We start from the raw sequence: 24,102 nt of genomic DNA, 5'->3' as shown, positions 1-24,102 counted from the left end.
TGACTGCATAATGGTTAAATATCAAGTTTTCAAAAAATTTCCCTAAAATGAGGATCACCTCCGATTTTTTCGTTAAAAACAAAAATTTGATATTCTTGTTTGTACTCGTTGCGTAGCTCTTTTAAAAAGATTTCCAACGATATAAAATTTGTAAAATTTTAAGGCGCGGATTTTTAGATATGTTATGTCCAAGTTGCGCTGCCAATTATATCCCTGAAAAATTAGGCTGCGTAACGAGTTATGCCTGAAAAGATAGTATGCATAACCAGTTATGTATCGATTCATATAATAATTTCATATAATTATGGGTGTCACGGTATACAAAATTAATTATGGGCCTAAGAATGAGAATATATTTTTTTTTGCGTCTCCCCCTAATTTCTCCCTCTATAAACCAAGTAAAAGTTGGCGGAACGTGTGTATCCGGCGTCGGCCCATTATATCGAATAAAAAACTGGCGCGAAATGAAACCCATATTAATATATTATACAGAAACTGAACAGACGTGCACCGTTTTCTCTCTCTCAGTCTCTCACTTCGGAAACCCTCTCACTTCGATAACAATGGTTAAACAGAAGAAACAACAAGTGATTTCTCGATTCTTTGCTCCAAAACCCAAAACCCTTTCTCCATCTTCATCATCTCCTCCTCCTCCACAAGACCCAAATTCAGATTCTCCAATAAACCATTCCCCAAAGATAACGGCAACAGTTTCTTTCTCACCTTCAAAATGAAAAACCCTATCTTCTGAACTATCTTCATCACCATTAAACAAACCCCTTTCTTCATCTCCTCATCATCTCTCAAAAAAATCCAAACTTTCCCATTTCAAAACCCTAGTCCATCACTTCACCAGAAATTTCTTGAAAAGCTTCTGGAACCAACAACTCACGTGACACCCACGTGCACACCACAGGGCAGAGCAGGTGAGCGTTACACTCCATTAGAACAACAAGTAGTAGAGCTGAAATCACAGTACCCAGATGTTGTTTTGATGATTGAAGTTGGATATAGGTATCGATTTTTTGGCGAAGACGCTGAGATTGCAGCTAAGGTATTGGGAATTTATGCACATTTGGATCATAATTTCTTGACTGCTAGTATACCCACATTTCGATTACATGTACATGTTAGGAGACTTGTAAATGTTGGACATAAAGTTGGTGTTGTGAAACAAACTGAAACTGCAGCTATTAAAGCTCATGGGGAGAATAAATGTGGGCCGTTTACGAGGGGGTTATCGGCATTGTATACGAAAGCAACACTTGAAGCAGCTGAAGATATGGGTGGAGGAGGAAGTGGAGAGGAGGAGTTTGGTTCTTGTAGTAATTATTTGATTTGTGTTGTTGAAAAGGATGTTTTGGTTGGTGGTAGTGATAAGAAGAGTGAGATTAGTAAGGAAATTGGTGGGTTTGATGTGACAATTGGGTTTGTTGCTGTGGAGATATCAGCTGGAGATGTGATTTATGGGGAGTTTAATGATAGTGTTATGAGAAATGCACTTGAAGCAGTGATATTGAGTTTGTGTCCTGCCGAAATACTTATTGGAGAGCCGCTTTCGAAACAAACGGAGAAGGTATCGAGTTTTTATATTTCTTTCTATGAATGTCTTTAGTGCTTAAACTGGGGCTTGTCAGCAAACCAGGAAAACATAGTGTAGAAATGAGTTGCCAAATTGTTAGTTGCTAATTGAATGTAGGAAGTGGTTGCTGATCAGTAAAACTGTTGAATGTTAGTGGGTTTATACTTACTGATTTTAATTGTAAGTTTATCCTTAAATAATTGGAAACTAGTTACATTTACGATACAATTTCCTTTTGTGTAAATGTATTGAGGCAGAGATTTGGCAAAAATTGCCCCATTGTAATTTGAAGTATTAGCAGTATGGTGGTATAGAAGAAGGAATCACCATTTTCAGGATAACTATTGAAGAGCTGTCTCATATTAAGATGTTCTTTTTGTTGTTGTTGTGTTATATCTTTCTTTTTTCTCTAGAGTTTTCTGAGTTGTTCTTGCTGATTTTAGTTACTATTGGCATACGCTGGGCCGACATCCAGTGTGTGGGTTGAACGTGCCTCACGTGATTGCTTCAAAGATAGTGGTGCACTTGCTGAAGTGATGTCTTCCTTTGAGAACATAGATGAAAGTGGTTCTGCAGATCCTGAGGAGCACACCACAAAGAACATGAAACAGGAAGGCCAATGTGTAGGGATTAAGGTATATTGATTCTATTAGCTTAGCCACTAAACAGATTTTATTACACTGTCTGAATTTTGTTTGTGGTTTTCAGGGAGTTATTGCTATGCCAGGGTTAGCTGTCCAAGCCTTGGCTTTAACCATTCGTCATCTCAAGAAGTTTGGCTTGCAAAGGATTTTGTGTCATGGTGCTTCATTTCGGCTTTTCTCAAGTAACATTGAAATGACCTTATCGGCCAATGCGCTTCAACAATTAGAGGTAATTCTAGATAAAGAATCCTATATAAAGCTGTATTATCTTTGGTCACTTATAAAGGATTCTCTGCTTCTAAACTTCATCGTTTTCTGGGTGAATTAATTATGGTACTTTAATTCGTTGTTATCGAAATATCGTATATGTTATGGTTGGTGATGAAGTGACGTTAAATGTGCTTTCATTTTGCGGGAAGGTAATATGGCCTCATTTAGCACAAGTATCTCACCAGAACTTAGAAGGATTCTCTTATGATTTAATTCCTGTGTTACAAGGACACACCTAAAAAACAATTTCAGCCGTGTCAATACGTATTACAACTTAGTTAGAAAACTTAGAAAAATTAGTTCTAAATTTATCCAATGATCTTGCTGTAGACTTTCTCCCTTCTTATTCCGACTTGTTCTCTCTAGTGAAGTTTATGTAATGCCTTTTGGACTAATCATACATATAATATGCATATATATTGCAAATTCACTACCTTAAATAGTTATATGTCAATGTTAAACTGCTAAATTCAATGATATTTATATTGTCCGTGCCGTGTCCACGTATATTAGTTTTTTAAATTGTCGTGTCGAAGTAGCGTATTGGATACAAGACACCGACACCGTGTCCGTGTCGTTGTAACACAGTTTAATTCAGTAGTATAATATGGGTTAGCTTCAATCTTGTAGAAAGGGGTCGGGTCAGTTCAATTCAAGATTTTGCAAGCTTCAGGATTGAATACTTGTTTTGATTAGTTTTTCTTGTCTATAAATTGTGGATCATTTGGGTTTAAATGTGGTTTTTAAGTTCAATATATTCGATTCATGACTTCACGCAGAAAGAAAACTTCTAGATAGAGAGCATAGATGTAAAAGTATAATGATTATGCAGCTGAACTTTAGAAATTCGATATCGAATGAAAAATGTGGAGTGCGGGACCTAGTTTGTGTTCCTTCCATGTGGGATCTTATGTTCAGGTTATTATCGCATTGGAGATGGTTTGTTATCGTGTGACTTGAACGTTTAAGAATAAGACAAATGAAACTAGATTTGGTTCTATGATCCCAATGTTTTGGAGATATTGGCTTTAAATTTTGTTATGCATCTCTAGATTGGGCAAAAAAAGTTGGTGTGCAAGAAGTTTCGGAGTTAGGGTTGAGGTTTATTGTATACCTCTCTAAATTTCGGAGTTAGGGTTGAAGAAGCATCAAACATCATAATTTGAATTTTCTGGTTCTCTGATAACAATATTTGAGGTTTATTGTATTATTGTAGATGACCAGAAGTTTGATTGATGGAGATCGATTTCTCTAAGATATCAACACTTCTAGTTGTGCAGAATGTATTATCAGACAAGCCTGATTAATGAATTTACAGTTAAAGAAGAACTTTTCATAATTAACCTCTTATATCTGGAGAAGCTAGAGTGACATCCCAAAAGATACTCGGCAGTGAAATGTTCTACGGTGGTATCATATTGTAGCAAAACCACGAATGGTCCTGCAGTTAATAATATGGAATCAGCTTTTAATTTAGTTTTGTAGTAGGAATGAATTGGAATCAGCTTTTGACTTCGAATTTTAGGTGGCGTTGTTCTGCTGTCCTTTGCGAGTAGTAAAACTCTGCTCCATTTACACTGTTTAAGCACATTGTTCTTTGTATACCTCATCAAATGTAGTGGTGTCCATAGGGTATTAGTATTTTAATTAATCATCTGTGGGTGTTTTTTTTTTAATGTTTCTTCTTGAAACTGTAAAGCTTAACTTTCTTTTTTAATCTCCACGCCAATGAGTACATTTATTTACAAAACCCCGCTCTGACAGCTTCCATGTTTCAAGAATATAGGCTGTTTCTGTAATACATTGCACAGCTTACCTTGCTTTCAATCTCCATGCCCATGAGTGCATTTATTTACAGAATCCTGCTCTGATAGCTTCCATGTCTCAAGAATATAGGCTGTTTTTGTAATACATTGTACATTTTGCTAGTAGCCTTATGTTAATCATCTTCAGTTTGCACGGTGAACTACCAAAAATGAGGATTTATATACAATCATAATTTTTAGCACAATTTTTCCTTCAGTTTACTGAAAATTTTATTTGCCTGTTTCAATTTCTAAAGGTTCTGAAGAATAGCTCTAATGGTGCTGAAACTGGTTCTTACTGCATTTGATGAATCATACACTTACCACTTTTGGTTCGAGGCTTCTTAGACACTGGGTATGAGGTGGGCCTAGATGCTGTTTTTGTTTCTTCATCTAAACTCTACTACTTCTCCATTTGACTGGCTGCATCTGCTGCATAATGCAGGTAACACATCCTCTATGTGACAGGAATTCAATATTAGCGCGTCTTGATGCTGTTTCTGAGATTGCAGAGTTGATGGGTACTAAAAAGGATATCGATGGGTTCAATAATGAAGACGACCGTGTTGAAATTGCACAGCCTGAGGTTAATTATATTCTTTCTTCTGTCTTAAGGACACTGGGAAGGTCTCCTGATATTCAGCGTGGAATAACCAGAATATTCCACCGAACTGCCACTGCAGCTGAGGTATTAATTAACATTTGTGATCGTGTTTCACTAACATGTGTGGTTAAAGCCCTTGAATTTGATGGTAAATGAATTGGTTTGGAAGTTTTGACAAGTTTTTTCTAGACATATAAGTTTATCTTATGACATTGATTTCAGGCTTATAGTTTCTATGTACTTTGTTGGTTTGCATGATTAACAGTTCATCACTGTCATTCATGCTGTTTTATATGCTGGGAAACAACTTAAGCAACTCCGAGTTGAAGATGATGACTGCACTGGTAATTCGAAGGAGATGATTAGTTCGCCGTTATTGAAAAGGTTGATATTAACAGCATCCTCATCTACATTAGCTGGTAATGCTGCAACTCTTCTCTCTGTCCTAAATAAGGATGCTGCTAGTCAAGGGGATCTTCAGAACTTATTTAACGTTTCAAGTGGTCATTTCCCTGAGGTATACACAAATGGTTTCGTCTTGGAAATTCACTTCTAACATAATTCATACCTTGCAATTCCGTCTTCTCTCTGGAGTTGTTTTATATAACTCGTTTATATACAGGTTGCTGCAGCGAGCACAAAAGTTCAGATGGAAAAGGACAAGTTGGATTTATTGATCAGTCAGTACAGGAAGCAACTCCGGATGCACAATTTGGAGTTCTTGAGTGTCTCTGGATCCACACACTTGATTGAGGTGATTGACCTCGTCTTGATTCCATCCTTGAAATTGTCGAGATGGGTTTTGGAGCTTTTAATGCTGGATTCCCTTTAGCTAGAGTTCTCCTTGTTACTCAAGTGTCTAGCTTTCACACATAACTTACAGCTGTTGAAGTATGAGATCTGAAGTTAATGTAGCGTTTTTGCAGTTGCCTTCAGATATGAGGGTACCCTCAAATTGGGTTAAGATCAATAGTACGAAGAAAACAATTCGTTACCACCCCCCTGAAGTCTTAAAGGCTTTAGATCAGTTGATGCTTGCCAAAGAGGAGTTGACTGTTGCTTGCCGAGCAGCCTGGGATAGTTTCTTAGACGGGTTTGGTAAATATTATGCTGAATTTCAAGCTGCTGTTCAAGCACTGGCTGCTTTGGATTGTCTTCATTCGCTGGCAACCCTTTCTAGAAATAAGGTGAACATTCAAGTAATTTTCTTTTTGATTTTTGTTTTGCGGTGGAGTTGTGTGGAATGGGTTCAGATGCTTAATTGGTTGTAACACATTCTTGCAGAACTATGTTCACCCAGTTTTTGTGAATGATGGGGAACCTGTTCAGATCAGGATTTCTTCTGGGCGTCATCCCGTAAGTTGTTCATTGCCAAATATTTGTTATTGAATTTCAGATTCCCGAAAAAATCTAATATATACATGCTTTCCAACACAATTCTACCAAAATATCTACACTTTTAAGTTTTAGTGCTCAATTGCGGCTGTACGTTTTTTCTATACACTGATTGTGAACAATTGATACTCTCAGGTTCTAGACTCGATATCACAAGACAGTTTTGTTCCGAACGATACCAATTTGCATGCAGATGAAGAATACTGTCAAATTATTACAGGGCCGAATATGGGAGGAAAGAGTTGCTATATTCGCCAGGTTGCTCTAATTGCTATCATGGCCCAGGTTAGAATTTTTTCATAATCTTTTGGTCTATTTGTCTCTGGAACTCCTTTAAATTATACGATACCTGAAAACCCCAACTATCTCTCATGAGCCGTATGATACCGCTTAAATTTACTGTTTAGCAGCTGTTTTTGCTTTGAAACTGCTTCATCAAACTTTCCCTGTCTGATCTGTAGGTCGGGTCTTTTGTACCTGCATCAGCAGCACAGTTGCATGTCATCGATAGAGTTCATACTCGGATGGGTTCATCTGATAGTATCCAATTAGGAAGGAGCACCTTTTTGGAGGAACTTAGTGAGGCTTCTTATATAATCCGTAACTGCAGGTCACGGTCGTTGGTAATACTCGATGAGCTTGGACGAGGCACAAGCACACACGATGGTGTTGCAATTCCATATGCAACATTGCAGCACCTTCTGAAGCAGACAAGATGTATGGTTCTCTTTGTGACCCATTACCCGAAGATTGTGGAAGTGAAGAATGAATTCCCAGATGCTGTAGGGGCTTACCATGTATCTTATATGGCAACAAGAAATACATCCGAAGTTGCAGACTCAGAGTCAGATGAGAGTGTCCACTACAGTGATCAAAATGAAATCACTTTCCTGTATAAACTTGTGCCTGGGATGTCAGACAAGAGTTTTGGCCTTAATGTTGCTCGACTTGCACAGGTTAGCGTCTGAGTTTTAGAAACATCTATCTATCTCAAAGTCTGTGTGTCTGTTTGTATTACATGAAAATCATATTTTGCTGCTTGCTTAGGTGAGCCTACTAACGGCTAGACCAAGTTGTTCATTGTTTACTTGCAGCTGCCTTCATCATGTATTGCTCGAGCAGCTGTAATGGCAGCAAAACTGGAAGCAATGGTAAACACAAGAGTAGGAACTCAATCGGTACAAAACTCGTTTACAGAGTCTGATTCTACCCAAAACAAGGGCGAAATCCAGAAAAACTCCCGTGAAGTTTTGACTGAAGCATACCATGAACTGTTTCAGCACTTGAAAAATGCAATTACTGAAACTGACGCTTCAAAGTGCTCCGTATATTTGAAGCGTACCAGGAATATTGCTGCAATGTTAATGAAAGTGTAATTTTTTTTTTTACTGTGGAAGTCATGTAATTGTACAGTTACTGCTGGATAACTTTTTGGAGTTAAAAGTAAAGAAGTATGATATTTTGGACTTTTACATAGAAAATTTTAAAAATTCGTCACCACTCACGCAACTCATCATCACTACTTGCAAAACAGGAAACGTGGTGGGTGCGTCAGTGGTCTTATTTTCATTAATAATTGAATAGATCGAAAACGCAAATGCTAGAAAATTTTATATCAAAAAGGGTATGCTGGGATTCCATTTGACACCTGAGTGATGACTTTTCAAAGATTTGACCATTCAAAATTAGAATGATAGTCAAGTCCCGTAATGACCAAGTATCCTCGGTCAATCTCTCTGCTTGCACTTGGAAGCTTCAAAAAGTACACATAAACATGTGATTAAATAATGAATTAATCCCCTCAAACTACTACTGTTATATAAATTAGTACAACTCATTTTAAACTTCCATAGTTCAAACAAGAGATTGAGAAGCAGATTAGAAATTCAAGAATATCATTAGAAGCAGAGAAGCTGAGAGATACCAAGAATATCATTAAGCAAGAAGAGATGGAAAACGTTGTGATGAGAGAAGAAGTAGTGATAGTTGGAGGAGGGGTTGCAGGATTAGCAACAGCCTTAGCACTCAAGAGAGTTGGAGTGAAGAGTTTAGTGTTAGAAAGAGCTAATGAGCTTAGAATCACCGGTGGTTCTTTAACTCTTTCCTCAAATGCTTGGATTGCTCTTGAAGCACTTGGTGTTGCTCACAAACTTACTGCCGTCTACAAACCTTTCAAAAGGTAATTTTGCTTTTGAACTTCTTAGTGATCAAAACTTTGATTATGTGATGCTAAATATGGTTTTTGTTTTGTTTCTAAAAGGGGAGAAGTTACTAATTTTGCAAATGGAGTTACCCAGGAGATTCTGTTTACAACTGATGAAGGGTATGTTCATCCAATTTTTAATTATTTAGACATTCTTTTGTTTACAACTAGTAAAGGTTGTGCCAGAATAAGATTATATCGATGTAGACTACATGTATTTGTATCAAACAATTGAAGTTGCAATTCATAAATGTAGGGATGAGTGGTTGACAAGAGGACCTAGGTCTGTGCATAGGAGAGCCTTACTTGAAGCTCTGTCAGAAGAACTACCAGCTGATACAATCCGTTACTCGTCCAGGCTTCGCTCAATCGAAAAAGCGGAAACACGTAACGGTGCAGATTCGTACGGGGTGATTATTCATTTGGAAGATGGGACTAATATCCATACCAAGGTCAGTCACAACTTCTTATATTTGACTCCAGTGACAGTAATATATGTTATCCATGGATTTGTTGATGCTAAGCTTTTAAGCTATTCATCAGGTTTTGATAGGGTGTGATGGTGTCCATTCTGTGGTGGCAAAGTGGTTGGGGCTTAAAACACCGGTCTCTTCAGGTCGATATGCCGTGCGTGGATTAGGAGTGTTTCCTGAAGGTCATGGATTGAAACATGAAGTTCAGCAATTTGTTGCAGAAGGCCGAAGATTCGGTATCTTGCCAAATACCAACACTGACGTTTTCTGGTTCATGACTTATCCATCCACCCCCAGTGCAGGTAAAATCATGACAAAAACAATGTGGACTTTTTATGTTGAGGTTAATCAACCTTTTTTTGTTTTTCCCATTCACAGAGGAAGAGATGGCTAAAGGAGACCCAAAGATCATACAAGAGACAATGTTAGAGAGAGTGCCTGATTCTGCACAAGTAGTCAAAGATGTGATACAACATGCTTATATGCCAAGTCTATCATGGGGACCCCTGCAGTTTAGATACCCATGGGATCTTCTTTTCGGTAAGGTATCCAACGGCACAGTAACTGTTGCAGGTGATGCAATGCACCCAATGACACCAGACCTCGGTCAAGGTGGTTGCTCGGCATTAGAGGACGCAGTGGTGTTGGGACGCCATATAGGGAATTCGTATATCAGAAATGGTGGAATGCTATCACAAGAGGACTTGGAGGTTGAGATAGGAATGTATGTTAAGGAGAGAAGATATAGAACTGCTGGTTTGATTACTGGTTCATACATTTCTGGTTGGGTTCAACAAGGTGGTGGAGTTGGTGTAATTTCATCATTAAGAGTTGTAGGATGGATGACAAAGCTTCTTCGAGATACGGTATTTTATAAGATAGCCTTCCGCCGGCTAGTCAGTTTGATACAGTATGATTGTGGAAAGTTACCTACCGGATCTACTTCCTATGGAAATTGATGTTGTGTGGTCCTAACTCATAAGTATAGATATTTACAATTCTTTGTTACCACGTTGAATAAGCTCATTGTAAGCATTACTGTATTTCGTATCGTTGTGTTTCATTCTGTATGTTTGATTTGTATTTGTAATGTACCATTTTTGTAAGGGTAATTTGTATTCAAAGAATATAGCAGTTGTACACTACTCATTCGGTCCCACTACTTAAAAGGAGGTTTTTTTTCATTTTAAATTAAATATTTTTTAATTGATTACAGTTATTAAATCTTAGCATAAAAATATGTATAATTAGATATTCATGTTTATATTTATATCGTAGGTGTTTTTAATATGTGGTTTAAAAGATATACAATTACAGATGTTCTTGGTGTAAAGTGAGAGATATTTCATTTTAAATTTTTACTATTTATTTTCCATTTGTTTTTAGATAAGAAATTTAGACAAGCCTAAGAAGAATACTTACTGGTTTCCGAAATAGTAATGGCATATACTATGGCTTCCCTGATCGAAGTTCTTACGAGAAGAGCTAATTCAAAAGTTTCTAAGTTATTTATTTTCCGGATTGTTTTTAAACTAGTTAAAACAAATTTAATTATGGGATTCCAATCTTTATTTTCTCTTCTATTTCTCTCATGGTAATTTTGATGAAATCTTCCTTGAACTGCATTCTAGTATACCATGGTAAAGCTAGAGTTTTCATGTTCTAAGCTAAAACTTCCACATTGGTGCGCTGCATTTTCTTAGCCCATTTGAGCGCTAAATCAGCACCTCATGTTGCTCCCAATTTTCCATTGTATCCTGGATGTCCTACAAAGTAATAAGCGGTTAGTGGAGTATAGTAAGTTTGAGAAAAAGGGTCTTGCAGAGACCGAGGGACTTGAATATTACTATCATCCTCTATAGTATATAAAAGTATTATTTGGGATGTGATTATGCAAATTATCAACTCTGTTGTGAGAACATATATGCCCGATTTTCTGAACTATTTGCTTGACAGTTAGTTCAGTGTGATTTAATATATAGGCACACTTAGCTCTCCAAATAAACCAGCAAGCACTAGCATGTGTGTTGTTGCTATAAGAAGTATTGTTATTAGTGTCAAATCAAGTGTTGAACCAATCTAATAAATTCATGTTAAATCCAACTGATGTTAACTATAGAGATTTTGCCAAACAAAGATGGCAGTAGGGAAATTCCTAAATAAATGTTTCATAGCACATATGATCTATTTAGTAGAGAATGTTAACAATTTTAGCATTGGTGGGAAGGATATCATGAACATATTTTCTTAATTCTTTTTTGAATTACAGGCGTAACGTGCATCTTTCATGTATAAGATTTTATTTGCAGATATGGACTTTGGTCACTTAGCCTTTTATTCTCGAGAGATCCAATAGGAGGATGTTGACGAGACACCACAAGCCATGGTACCTAGAAATCTCTACAAGTTCGGCTATGTCTGTGAGACCCATTTGGAGCAGGCCTTGGCACTGGCTGACAAGCTTGCACTAGAAGAGATCGTTGAGCTCATCAGGTTTTCCAGGAGAAGGAGGGATGTGATCGGAGCTCGTAGGGCACGCAACACGCAATTGCATTGTATGTTTGAAGAATGGATGGAGCAGAAGCTGTCAATGCAGCTCCTCCTCCATAATGGTGATGCTCTCTTAGATATGATAAGTTTAAGTTTTAAATTTTTATTTTTTTAGACTTTTGGTGGGTTAAGTTTTTATCGTTTTTTTTATGATTATGGTTTATTGTTTTTGTGGATGATTATGGTGAATTTACTTAAAGTTTTAATTATAATTATGTTTATAATGGATTTATGGTAAAACAAGTTTATGCATGCTTCAACCTCTGTTTTTCAAATACAGGCAAACAATCCGCGGCTATACGACTGCATCTATAACCCGATTGTTGAGGCTCTATCGTGGAATCTGTTTACGTGGGTGTCAGTATAATCCGATTCTTTATGCCTCAGAAATGTCAGGTTTTTGTATCTTTTTTTAGCCGTAATCGGATTACATGTGCAACTATATAAACCCATTATTGTTGGTTAAAAATTCAATTTTCTTTGTTGATTCTCATCCACAATCGGTTTATGTTTCTAAACCAAGATGCCAAATCTATTGGGCATAAAAACATAATCGTATTTTTTCTTGGACATTCGAGAATACCGATTATGCAAAATCATTTCACTTTTTTCGAAAAAACTATCCGTTGAGGTCTTTCTCTATATAAAGAGACCTCATCCCCGAACCCAATTTGCCGCAAACTTGCTCATTCTACTCTATATAGTCCACAAATACTCATTTCATACCTCCACATACAAGAATGACATCGTTTGAATCTGCCGAAAATTTGGCAATCATCAAAGCATAGTACTCGAAAAGTCGAGTTGTAGATCACTCCTCCGTAAGGGTAGAGTCCGAGAGCTTTTGGGCGAAGATATATAACAAATTTAGTTAAGATTATGGGAACCCGAAGAGAAGAAGTCTTCAACAAATCCATGATATGCACCGAGTCATCCAAGATGCGATAGTTGCTTTTGTAGCTATCCAATAACGGATTTTGAACGCTAGCCACTTTAGATTTTCCTCTCAACAATTTATAAGTATTTTTATTGTTTATTCTATACAATCTACTTTTATCAATTTGTAAATAACAAAGTAAGTAGGTGTCATGTTTTTGTAGCATGAAGCCGTGAAAGCACACTACTTGGAGGAAAAGGGGAATCATTCACATTTGATGAAAGTTATCACTTCATGGTACCCAAAATTTCAGAGCATATGCCCTGGTAGGCATGCACATCGGTTGGTCGTCCCGGTTTTAGGCGATACCGACCACCGAGTTGACTAGGTGTCGGCTCTTATATTTGAAACCGTGGCCGCGCCGACCATCTTCTGGTTCGGTTTTAAACCGATCCGAGTCGGCTCAGTTCTGTACCGATTTTAAACCGTGTCCGGAGACTCAGCATTGTTCCTGCAGTTTTACAAAACACAAGAACATTTTCCTGCAATTTTCCCTATTATTCCCAGCCAAAAACACACCCATGCATACTAACATAACTACATAAGCATAACTAACATAAGTTCTTTAAAACAAAAACAAGAAAAAAACATTCAAAGTTACTGAGTTTTGAGTCTGACATAAACTGATAAACATGAAAATAACTTTAAAGTTCCTGAATCTTGTTAACTACTTAAATTCTTCAGTACTTTAACATAAGTACATAACCAAAGGAAAATATTGTTCAAAGATGAACGTAAAAGTGTTAAAACCAGCACTGCCATAGTTCCTTTCCATCTCAAGTCTGCAACAAGATCTGAACTTCAACAATCAAGGATCATTGGATCATCAAACTCCCATGGTACTGGATAAGCACCCAATATTACTGAAACATGCGATACTTTAAGTTAATAACAAGTTTGAGTTGATAAGTAAAGAAAAAAAAAAGAAAAGAACCAACAGATTACATTAGCTTCTTCAATGCTTGAGCTATCATCTGGTACATACTCCGATAGAAGACCAAAAGAAATTTGCTTTTCCGGCCAGCTTTGTGTGCAGAGTAATGCTTCAACTGTCCAAGGAGATAAAGAGCTTCTCCAAGTACTAAGCACACGCTTTCCAGTACTGAATGCTGATTCAGAAGCAACTGAAGACACGAGCATGGCTAATATATCCTTCTCCATATATGAGAGTACCTTATACTTGGTACTATTGCATTGCCACCAAGCCAAAATGTCAACATCAGTTCCACTTTCTTCTTCGTCAAACTCCTCTGCAAAATACTTATCCAACTCATTTAATCCTTCAACACCAAATTGGTTCTTTTTATGACTTTTCTTCCTTGAGTCAAGCATAGCCTCAATGCTTTGTTCTTGCGCAATAACTGGAGTTTCAACTACAACAACACCACTAGTTGAACTTTCTTCGAAAACTGCATACGAAGACTTATATTCTTAAAATAGTTTCGCCATATATTCTTTCACCTTTTCCATAACTCTATCAACCTTGTACTGATTTTTCTCATACAAACACTCAAGAGAAAATTTCAATCCCTCCCTTTTCTCTCGTGGATCCAAAAATTGTGCAAAAAATAAAGCAGAATTCATATCTTCATACGCACTGAATACTTATTATATTTAGTAAACATGATTTTAGTCATATTTCTAACAGAATAGTCTGTCACATTATCTCTAAACTGAACAAACTGTTCATGGATAAGTAATACTGTTAGATCATTGCTCGGTTGAACCCACCAAGCGTTGGTATATCAAGTTTGGTTGTCATATTTCATTGAATCAAGACTCATTTAAAGAGTCGCTTGATTATTTACTAGAGTCAACTTCGTATAGGTTAGCTTGAAAGTATTAGGATTTGAGACTTACAAGTATTACATGAAGACTTGAAGATGTGAAGAAGTATAAAGCTACAACGACAGCAATTATCCTTCCTCTTGAGGTTAGTAATATTTGACTTGAACTGTTTCATTCCCTAACGTATCTTCCAAGTCGTGCATATTGAAAATGAAACTGCGAAGCTGTGTATGAAACTCTAGATAAAAATAAAATTAAGGAATACAATACGAGATTTATTGCTTAACCATTAAACTTTGCATATAAGACATCGACATAATCGTTTGAATGCTATTGTCATTATGTGTGGGTGTGAGTGAAGATTTCATCCTAGTGTTTATGGTGAAAACTGTTTCTGCTGGTTTTGGTAAATTTGGGTGTGTATGGATGAGAAATGAATCTAAACCGTAAACAAATGCACTTCACGGGAGTGCTTTTGATTCGAGAGATCAATCTACACAATTCTTGCGTAAACCAAGAAATGGCCGTTCCAGACTTGCTTCGGTCACAAAGTGAAGGAGATGGGGTTGATCTTAGGGAGGGAAGCGAAGAAGGTGTTGAGATTGTGAAGGTGTTGGATGTTTATGACTTGTATCAGAATGTTAAACTGGCTTGATGTAAGCTATCAGTTCTGGGTTTTTTCTTGATACTGATGACAACACTTGGTTTTTCTGTGTCTGTCTTGTTTGGAAATAGGTGAATGACCTATTTGTATAAGTCATTGAGCGCAACCCTCATCTCGTAGGAAGTGGAGGAGGTGAAGTGATGGAGTAGTGGGGTCGTGTAGGAGTGGTGATTGTCACACGATCACACCTTTGCCCAGTTCCCTCATCACTGTTAACCGTCCACCTTTTCCTGACGCGTTCTTGTAATGGCGTGTTGTACGCTGCACGCTGTAAACCGCCAGACCAATACCCCAGTAAGTATCCCCCAGTTTGTGACATTCTTGATGTCTCGAATGAGCGGATCGTGGGACCCACCACAAGAAATAGCATATGGTGCTTAGTTAAATAACTAAGTTATTTAAGAAATTGATATTCATGAAATATCATGTATGCTCGTTGCATATAATGCATTGAAAACAACCAATATGTATGAAGCATCGTTGTTTTAAAGCTTAACCGAATAAGTCGCGGATTAAGCGTTTTAAAATAGCATCACGCCCAACCATCTTCGAATGATCGTTTGGAGGCCGCATGGGCGGGATATCCCCTGGTCGATCACTCCCTGTAGAAGAGTGGCGGACGACGATCATCGGGATGCTTCATTGGTCGCCTAGATTTATCCTAAGCTGTCCGACAAAGCTAGAAAAGTTGGACGAACAATAAGGTTTGTGGCACTTATTTGCGACCGTTGATGGAATCTTAGGGTTCCTAAGAGGTGCGCAAGCATCCCTCTTTGGCTTGACCGAATCTACTCATGGGCACCAATTTTGGTGGGACCGATTGGTCATGCATGAAGGCGGTCCGTTGTTGTGCACGTCTATACCTCTCAGTCCCGTGAAGGATTGATCTAGGCCACTCAAGTTGACTAGCAAAGATGAGTGGATGTGATCGATTTGTGATAGGAATCCTTTGTCGCAAAGGATTTGGAAGTCGCGCAACATGCCACCTTTTGGCGTGCGTTTCGAGGCACTCGGCCGTGGTTTGCCTAAGCCGATCAATCTCATGCACAGGTGGGCCCACTGTAATCATGTCAACATCCTTGGGACCTCTTGAGTCTATATCTACACCCTCCGTTTAGGCTAGAGAAGATGGATGGACGCGATCGAACTACGACAGATATGCATCGCCGCAAACCCTAATTAGGGTTTTTAAACAGTCGCACACACGTGACTTTGGCCAAACGGTTTGGCAAGCTACGCTTCTCCTTTGGAGAGGTCGATCGTGCGGGGCCCACGTTGGGCTGACGGTGAACATTCATGCACCTCCCTGATGCTCCTAGGTGTGATCTAAGACATCCAAATATGCTGGCTAAGTTGGATGGTTGTGATCAATTTAAGACATTAGTGAAATTTTCTTGATCCTTGAAAAGCATCACGCCTTCCATGGTTTGATAAATCGTTTCATTGCTCCATGGCCTTGTCGTGAGAAAACCGATCGGGTGAGGGAGAAGTGGGCCCGCCAACGTGTGCGTTAGCACTTCCCTGATCATTCATGGGATGATCTGATCCTTCCAACCATGCTGGAGAAGTTGGACGGTCGTGATGACTTTAAGACTGCCCTGAACAGTCTTGATCGTCCGAGCTTCTTCCAAAAAAAGCGGCTACCTTATTTTAGGGCTGGCGTATGACGCGCTGGGAGGTATGGTGTGGTGTTCGACCGGCTAGGGCATAAATGGGCCCACCGGTGGTCATCACGGTAGTCGCCTATTCCTGCTAGGGTTTGTCTAGGCTGGTTAAATCATGCGGCCAAGTTGCGTGGCCGTGATCGTTTCTGAGACTGATACGGACAGTCCAGATTTCGCTTAGGGAATTTAAACATGCTCGATCGGGCTAACCAAAGCGCGTCGATACAAGATTCTCTTTGTTAGAGAATGGTGTAGCCTGTAAGGGTATTTCGTGCATATCTCAACATTGACACTTGGAGATTCATGTTACTCTGCTGAGAGTAAACACTTAGTCGTCATGCCATGCCAATAATGAGAGTTATGGTGGGAACAACATAGGAAATACTAGGCAAATCATGCATTAATTAATAATGCTAAAAATTCACAGAATATTTGGGATTGTTGCTACATGCACCATTCTGGGTGAATTTTGTGTTTTTATAATAGCTTCGAATAAATAAAGTGAAGAGGTACTCATCACTTATCAAGCGACTTTACCCTTTGCAGGATGTCAGCGCATTAAATTTGGTTTTACAATCTTAGCCCTGAACTAAAATCCACCATCAACATTAAGTCCACTGCCTAGCACGTAATGGTTGCACTATTACGGGGTAGGCATTAGATGGTGACAAATAAAGATAAAACTTATGAGACAAAGTTAGATGTTACCAGGAGAGATGAGAAGTCCTGTCCTTGGAGCATGTCACGTTCAAGAGGCGTTAGGTATGCGTTCCCCTAGCATGATGTCGGTTTATGTCATAATCCTCGACTCTGATGTGGACGAGCCCTATCATGAGGAATATCCATAAAAGGATGCTGAAGCAATTTCTGAAAAGATGTTGAAGCATCTCCCAAAGAGAACGCTAATGCATCTTCCGGAAGGTGTGTTGAAGCAGCTTCTGAAGCGAACGTCGAAGCGGACTGGAGAGATCGTTGAAGAGGCTTATTCTGGCGAGGGTTGAAGCGGCTTCTTCTGGCGAGCGTTAAAGCAGATTCCTCTGAAGAGAGCGTTGAAGCGGCTTCTTATGGAGAGCATTGAAGCGGCTTCTTACGGGGAAAGTTGAAGCGGCTTCTTCTGATGAGAGCGTTGAAGATGCTTTCTCTGGAGTGAGCGTAGAAGCGGCTTCTTATGGCGAGCTTTGAAGCAGATTATTTTGAAGAGAGCATTGAAGCGGCTTCTTCTGGCGAGCGTTGAAGCGGCTTCTTATGGCGAGCGTTGAAGAGGCTTTCTCTGAAGATAGCATTGAAGATGCTTCCTCTGGAGCGAGCGTTTGAAGCGGCTTCTTCTGGAGAGCTTTGAAGCGGCTTCCTCTGAACAGAGCATTGAATATGCTTCTTTTGGAATGAGCGTTGAAGCGACTTCTTCTGGAGAGCGTTGAAGCGGCTTCCTCTGAAGAGATAATTGAAGATGCTTCATCTGGAGCGAGCGTTGAAGCGGCTTCCTCTGAAGAGAGCATTGAAGATGCTTCTTATAGAGCGAGCGTTGAAGCGGCTTCTTATGGAGAGCTTTAAAGCGGCTTCATCTGAAGGGAGCATTGCAGATGCTTCCTTTGGAGCGAGCATTGAAGCGACTTCTTTTGAAGAGAGCATTGAAAATGCTTCTTCTGGAGTGAGCGTTGAAGCGGCTTCTTCTGGCGAGCGTTGAAGCGGATTCCTCTGAATAGAGCATTGAAGATTTTTCCTCCAGAGCGAGCGTTTGAAGCGGATTCCTCTGGAGAGAGCATTGAAGATGCTTCTTCCGGAGTGAGCGTTGAAGCGGCTTCTTCTGGCGAGCGTTGAAGCGGCTTCCTCTGAAGAGAGCATTGAAGATGCTTCTTTTGGAGCGGGCTTTGAAGCGGCTTCCTCTGAAGAGAGCATTAAAGATGCTTCTTCTGGAGCCAGCGTTGAAGCGGCTTCTTCTGGAAAGCTTTGAAGTGGATTCCTATGAACAGAGCATTGAAGATGCTTCCTCTGGAGCGAGCGTTGAATCGGCTTCTTCTGGCGAGCGTTGAAGCGACTTCTTCTGGCGAGATTTGAAGCGGCTTCTTCTGGAGAGAACATTGAAGAGGCTTCTTCCTATGAAGAGAGTGTTGAAGCAGCTTCTTATGGCGAGAGAGCTGAAACGCCTTCTTCTGGAGAGAGTTGAAGATCATTCCTCTGGAGAGAGTTGAAGTGCGTTCTTCTGGAGAGAGTGCTGAAGCGGCTTCTGCTGGAGGGATCGTTGAAGCGGATTCTTATTCAGTTTGACTTCCACTTGCATAATATATGCTCCTTGATTGGCCATCTCTCTTGTGTTGAAGAAGTACCTGACTCTGTCCGTAGTGGTTGTTGCTATGTGAAGCTCGGGCACTGGTATCAACAAACGAACAACGGTTCCTAGCAGCAGCTGTAATCAAAAGACACTGGCAGGAAGAGGCGTGATAGCTACGGGAACGAACTTGGAAGTCTTAATATAGTGGTAGAGCTTGTGTATTTGTTAGAGGGAGAAGCTAATGATGGAACCGATAGCTTCCTTGATGTTGCCTCATGGAATGAAAAATAGGGAGAAAGTCCCCTGGACACGAGTATCCACTGAGACTTCGACTTGATAGACGTTGTCACGCTGGGTTCATGAGGACGTCTTTACGCCTGTGTTGCGTTTCATAGACGTCCAGTAATATCACTGGTCTTTGACAATTGGTGGCTCTCTAAAAGAGTCACAAACTATACCTGCAAGTGCACAGGGTCTAGTGTATAGAACAGGGCAAGCAGGGTCGAACCACAAGGACTTGGGTGTGTATTGAAGCTACAATTTAACTACTACTGATTCAAATTGAGGGTAACCAAAAGGGGGGGTTTATGTCGATACGACAAAGACGTTGGCAGAGATTACAACAGTAAAATAAAGATGCAATTACAGAGATGTTAACACTGAGAATAGAGATACTAGGAATGTCAAATCCACCACTAACTCACTCTATATATATTCAGCTAATCATACTACCCTTGTCCTTGTAACAGATAAGGGAGATGTGTCAATTCTACCACTTACCTAAGGTGTTTCACCAATGGATGTCTCAATTGCAGCTAAAATATCAACCCAAAGCACTAATTGTCTATTTAAGTACAACTAGTCAAAGGATTCATCACAGTCTCTAAGGCATGAGCTGCAGCACTATCAACACAGTTTTATCCTAACTACACTGGATGCCTGACATACAATGTGAGAGTAAAGCATTGATGCACTGAAAGTGAAACTATCCTAACAATTTTAAACATTCAAGAGTAATACAATTCACATGAATAACATAGCTGAGACTCAGGGTTTCATCTACATCCTAGTAGAGTAAATTAGAACATAACTAACATGATGAATCACATGAACATTAACATAACAAGAACATGAACATAACAGTGAAAAATAGAATTGCAAAAAGCATAACATAACAGGACATTGAAATTGAAATTGACCCAATTAGGGGGTATCTCGGCTAACCAAGAACACCTCAACAGTAATACCCAGCCCTCAATTTATACAAAAAAGGAATGACGAACCCTAATTCCCAAAACCGAGAAAACTAGGGTTAGGGTTTACCTAAAATTCTTCACCCACGTCGACGACCCATGCTCTCTTCTTGTTCCTCCTGCTCTTCCCATGCTTCTATTGCTTCTTCTTCCATCTCTGTCATGCCTATAACTCTATTTCCCTAATTTCAAAACCCTAAATTTGAGAGGGTTTGTGAAACTAGCGAAATAGGCTAATAGGATGGATGGGTTTCGATGTCTTTGATGTAGGGTGGCTATGGTGTTTGGTGATGAAGGCAGTGGCAGAGGTGGTGTTCTGGTGGTGGCAGGACATGGGGAGGTGATGGAGTTGCAGAGCAGCTCTCTGCAACAGGGTATGGAGGAGAAGAGGTCGAGTGATTTTGGGTTAGGGGGCGTTTGGCTAGGGGTATAGGGTGTTCGATACTTAGGTGTTAGGCGGGTTCAGCGAGGTTCGATGATCTGCGACAAGGAGCGATGGATGGGAAGATGGTAGGTGGATCTGACGGCGATGCGGAGGCAGGCGATGAGCGACCGTCGGATGAAGAGATACAACGAAACGAACGGTACTTGATGGAGTTAGGTACTGTAGTGTAAGGCGGAGATATCAAACTTCGATGAACAGCAAGGTAGCGACCGTTGGATTCAACTACCATCTAATCTGAAGGCTTGGAATTTCAGCGCTGTGGTGCTCGGCAGAGACATCATATTTTGATGATCTATGAAGGAGCGACCGTCGGATGCTTCTGAGAACTGATCTGATGGCTGAGACGGAGGCGCTTTTGTGTGTAGAAAATGAGGTTGTGCGCACCATTCTTCGCGGCTTCCTTGCGTAATTCTCCCGGCTTTTCACTACTTTTCTGCTCTTTTCGCTCGCGACTCATCCGAATTTATTTATTACCTAAAAATGCAAAATTAATTAATAAAAATATTTATTCTTGAAAACAATGAAAATACAGAATATGGGATAAAATGTAGAATTAATGCAAAAGATGAGTTAAAATGCCAACAAAAAGGGATAAAAATATACAATATTTGGCACTCATCAAATACCCCCAAACCTGAATTTTACTTGTCCTCAAGTAAAACAAAACTAAGGAAATCCTAACTATACCACTGTCGCTGGTCTCTCGAATGCATTTAGCGTATGCACTAAGCCTTTTAAACCACTAAGTGTCCCTAGTGGACGAGTTGAAGTCTCGTGAAGGTTTACCAGAGGTGTGCCTACAAAACCTAAGGACAAAATATGAGCTCAGATTCCATCAAACGTGACATGTGCAAAACAGTTAAGCTCACAGCAAAATGGAGATGTCAATCTAGCTATCAAAGGCACAATCCTAGCACTGATAACAAAAAAAAGACATGTGATAAGAGTGTAAAGTGTATCTACACATGTGTAAAGAAAGATCTGAAGTTATGACTACTAATCACCAAGAGATAGTTTCTCAGGCTAAGAACTGAGGTCGAAATCTAGCTAGCTGTCCGGACTTTACGAGAATTGTGAATGAGTTGGAGGTATTTCACAATTACTCGCGTTGTACATCAATGGCATACACCCTCCTTGCTTATTACAACGAAACAACAAAAGATGACTATTTACATGACTCTTATTTACATTGACAATTCTCTTTTTATTTTTGGAACAAGAGATGATGGAATTGATAAATACTTGATTTTTTTTTTTTTTTTTTTTTTTTGATTTTTTTTTTTTTTTTTTTTTTTTGAATATACATCGACTTTTTTTTTTTTTTTTTTTTTTTTTTTTTTTTTTGAACTGAGAAAACACTTTTGATACAAATACAAAAGGAAACAAAAGATTACATGACACTTTGCAAGAGGTAGCCCTTTTTGATGCACCCAGTTAAATTCGATGGTTGTCTTTCTTAATGTAACCTCCACCTTCTATCCCAACCAACCAAAGAACAAGCTAGTCCAGTTTCGTTCAGTATTCTAAAGTGATTGGCAATCGTAACTTCCTATCCAACACCTTGAAGATCGAGGCCATACATGTATTGGTAGATCGTGCGCGTGCAAATTTCTTATCACTATGTGAATTGTGCTAGAATCAGGGTGCCTAAATATCTAGACTAAGACTCCTAAAAAATACATATTTGCACAAGAGTCAGCATTTCAAGGTAAATGAGCTCCATTTTTTGATTTTTTCATTTTTTAATTTTTTTGAATTTTGATTTTTTAATTTTTTTGGAATTTTTCAATTTTTTCAAAAAAAGAAGAGTTGTTTTCAATTATGGCATATTATCATGGTATCTACTCTATACCCCCAAACCTAAACTAAACATTGTCCTCAATGTTTCAAAATATGGAAAGAATTAAAATGCAACATATGGAAAGGGACATGCTGAGTAGAGTAAAAGGAGAGAGAATACCCGATTCGTCGAAAACACGAACCGAACTCCATTATTCACCGGCTAGAATCCAACATTTTCAACTTAGATTATATTGGATTAGCAAAAATATATACAAAAGAAACCAAAAAGTTTTAAAATTTATCTACTGGATTATATACAAAAAATTCACCATACACCAAAAGTCTAAAGAGTTGAGGATCAACCCAAAAGACAAAGTGTAGCGGTTTCAACAACTTCACACACATGAAAGAAAAGCACGTGAAGCTGTGAAACCAAATGAGCTACCCCCAAACCTGGATTTTACAGAAGATACAATTTTGAAAACAAAATCGCGCAGTTTTGGGGGTTCATCATGCACAAGATCTAACTCAAAGTGAACTGTGCTATGGACGGGCAAACATGCAATTTCCAACTGTGGTTCCTCAAATGTATTATACTTAGAAGCAAAATAGTCCAAGAGGACTTGGGAAGCACACAGTTCCAAACCTAGGTTGGGGACTCTCAGAAAAGTCGGTTTGTCAATATGGGTACAAACCAAATCTAGGTTGGGTGGAAGGCCATCAGATTGTGACTTATGTAGGACGATAGGCACATCATTATTAATCAAATCAAAATCTCCTAAATCATCTACACATGTCACATCATGCTCACAATCATCAATCAAATTAGCAAGTTCACACTCAGAATCATCAACATCATCAACAAATTTATTCTTATGCATTGGCAAATCAGGAGAAATATCACAATGTGACCTAGGTAGAGAATCAGACACATCAAATATATTTTCATGCATATTAGTGTCTACAGAAGATTCAACTATTCCTATGTCATGCTCATCTTCACAGAATAATTGTACGAATCCCATGTCAATATCAAAATCATATGAATTACAATGAGTATTAGAAAAAACAACATTCATGAAGGTCGAGGGCGAGAAGCCATATGTTATTGAACCAACAGGTTCCACAATATTTTCATGTTCTTCTAACACATCATTATAATCATCATAATCATCATCATGGTAGCATGCATATTGGTCCTCATTAAAAGTGGTGGTGTCGTTAGTCGATTCATGTTCCTCTAAATTAGGTTCATATTCAACATCATTTACATGAATGGGACTAGACACTTCATTAGGGACAACATACATTTCCTCATGAATTTCCTCCTTTTGTAGGTGAAGCAAAATCTGATCTAAATATGCCTGAATTCGTGATGTAGATCTATCGAAGTTTTGCTCACTAAGTCTTAAAGCTTCTGTGGTGGAGTCTAAATTCATGGGAGTACAAAATTCTTCATGTTCAAATTGTGGTGAATGGTACATGTATGCATGGTCATTAGGGTCTATAAATGATTGATCGCAACCCTCAAAGGATTGATTACGGTCCCAATGACTACCATTCTCACAATTTATGGGCATTTCATACCTTGGATTTTCTCTAGATTGCCTAAAATTATGCAAAATATGACAATTCTCAACAGGGTGGTCTAAACTACCACATGCAGGACATGCATAGATTTTAGGTTGCCTAAGAAAATTAGATGTGACAGATTCCTCATGTGATTGCATTTCTAAAGCTGCGATTCGAGCTTCTAATTGATCCACAAGAGATG

The 24,102-nt window shown here is 38.9% G+C and overlaps 1 protein-coding gene and 1 pseudogene across 1 annotated transcript; both read left to right on the top strand.

Moving 5' to 3' along the window:
- The first annotated feature begins 525 nt into the window (after positions 1–525).
- On the top strand, positions 526–7,690 carry LOC113287145 (annotated as a pseudogene).
- Positions 7,691–8,128: 438 nt separating this feature from the next.
- LOC113287144 (monooxygenase 2-like) lies at positions 8,129–10,145 on the top strand. The gene is made up of 5 exons (XM_026535823.1): positions 8,129–8,479; positions 8,561–8,623; positions 8,760–8,955; positions 9,047–9,278; positions 9,355–10,145. The coding sequence occupies exons 1-5, from the start codon at positions 8,250–8,252 to the stop codon at positions 9,933–9,935; spliced, it is 1,302 nt and encodes a 433-aa protein (XP_026391608.1). The 5' UTR covers positions 8,129–8,249; the 3' UTR covers positions 9,936–10,145.
- The last annotated feature ends 13,957 nt before the right edge of the window (positions 10,146–24,102 follow it).

This window comes from Papaver somniferum, chromosome 6 (assembly GCF_003573695.1).
Source record: "Papaver somniferum cultivar HN1 chromosome 6, ASM357369v1, whole genome shotgun sequence".
Taxonomy (NCBI): Eukaryota; Viridiplantae; Streptophyta; class Magnoliopsida; order Ranunculales; family Papaveraceae; genus Papaver; species Papaver somniferum.
The sequence above is the reverse complement of the archived record's forward strand: the minus strand, read 5'-3'. Positions and strand labels throughout refer to the sequence as shown.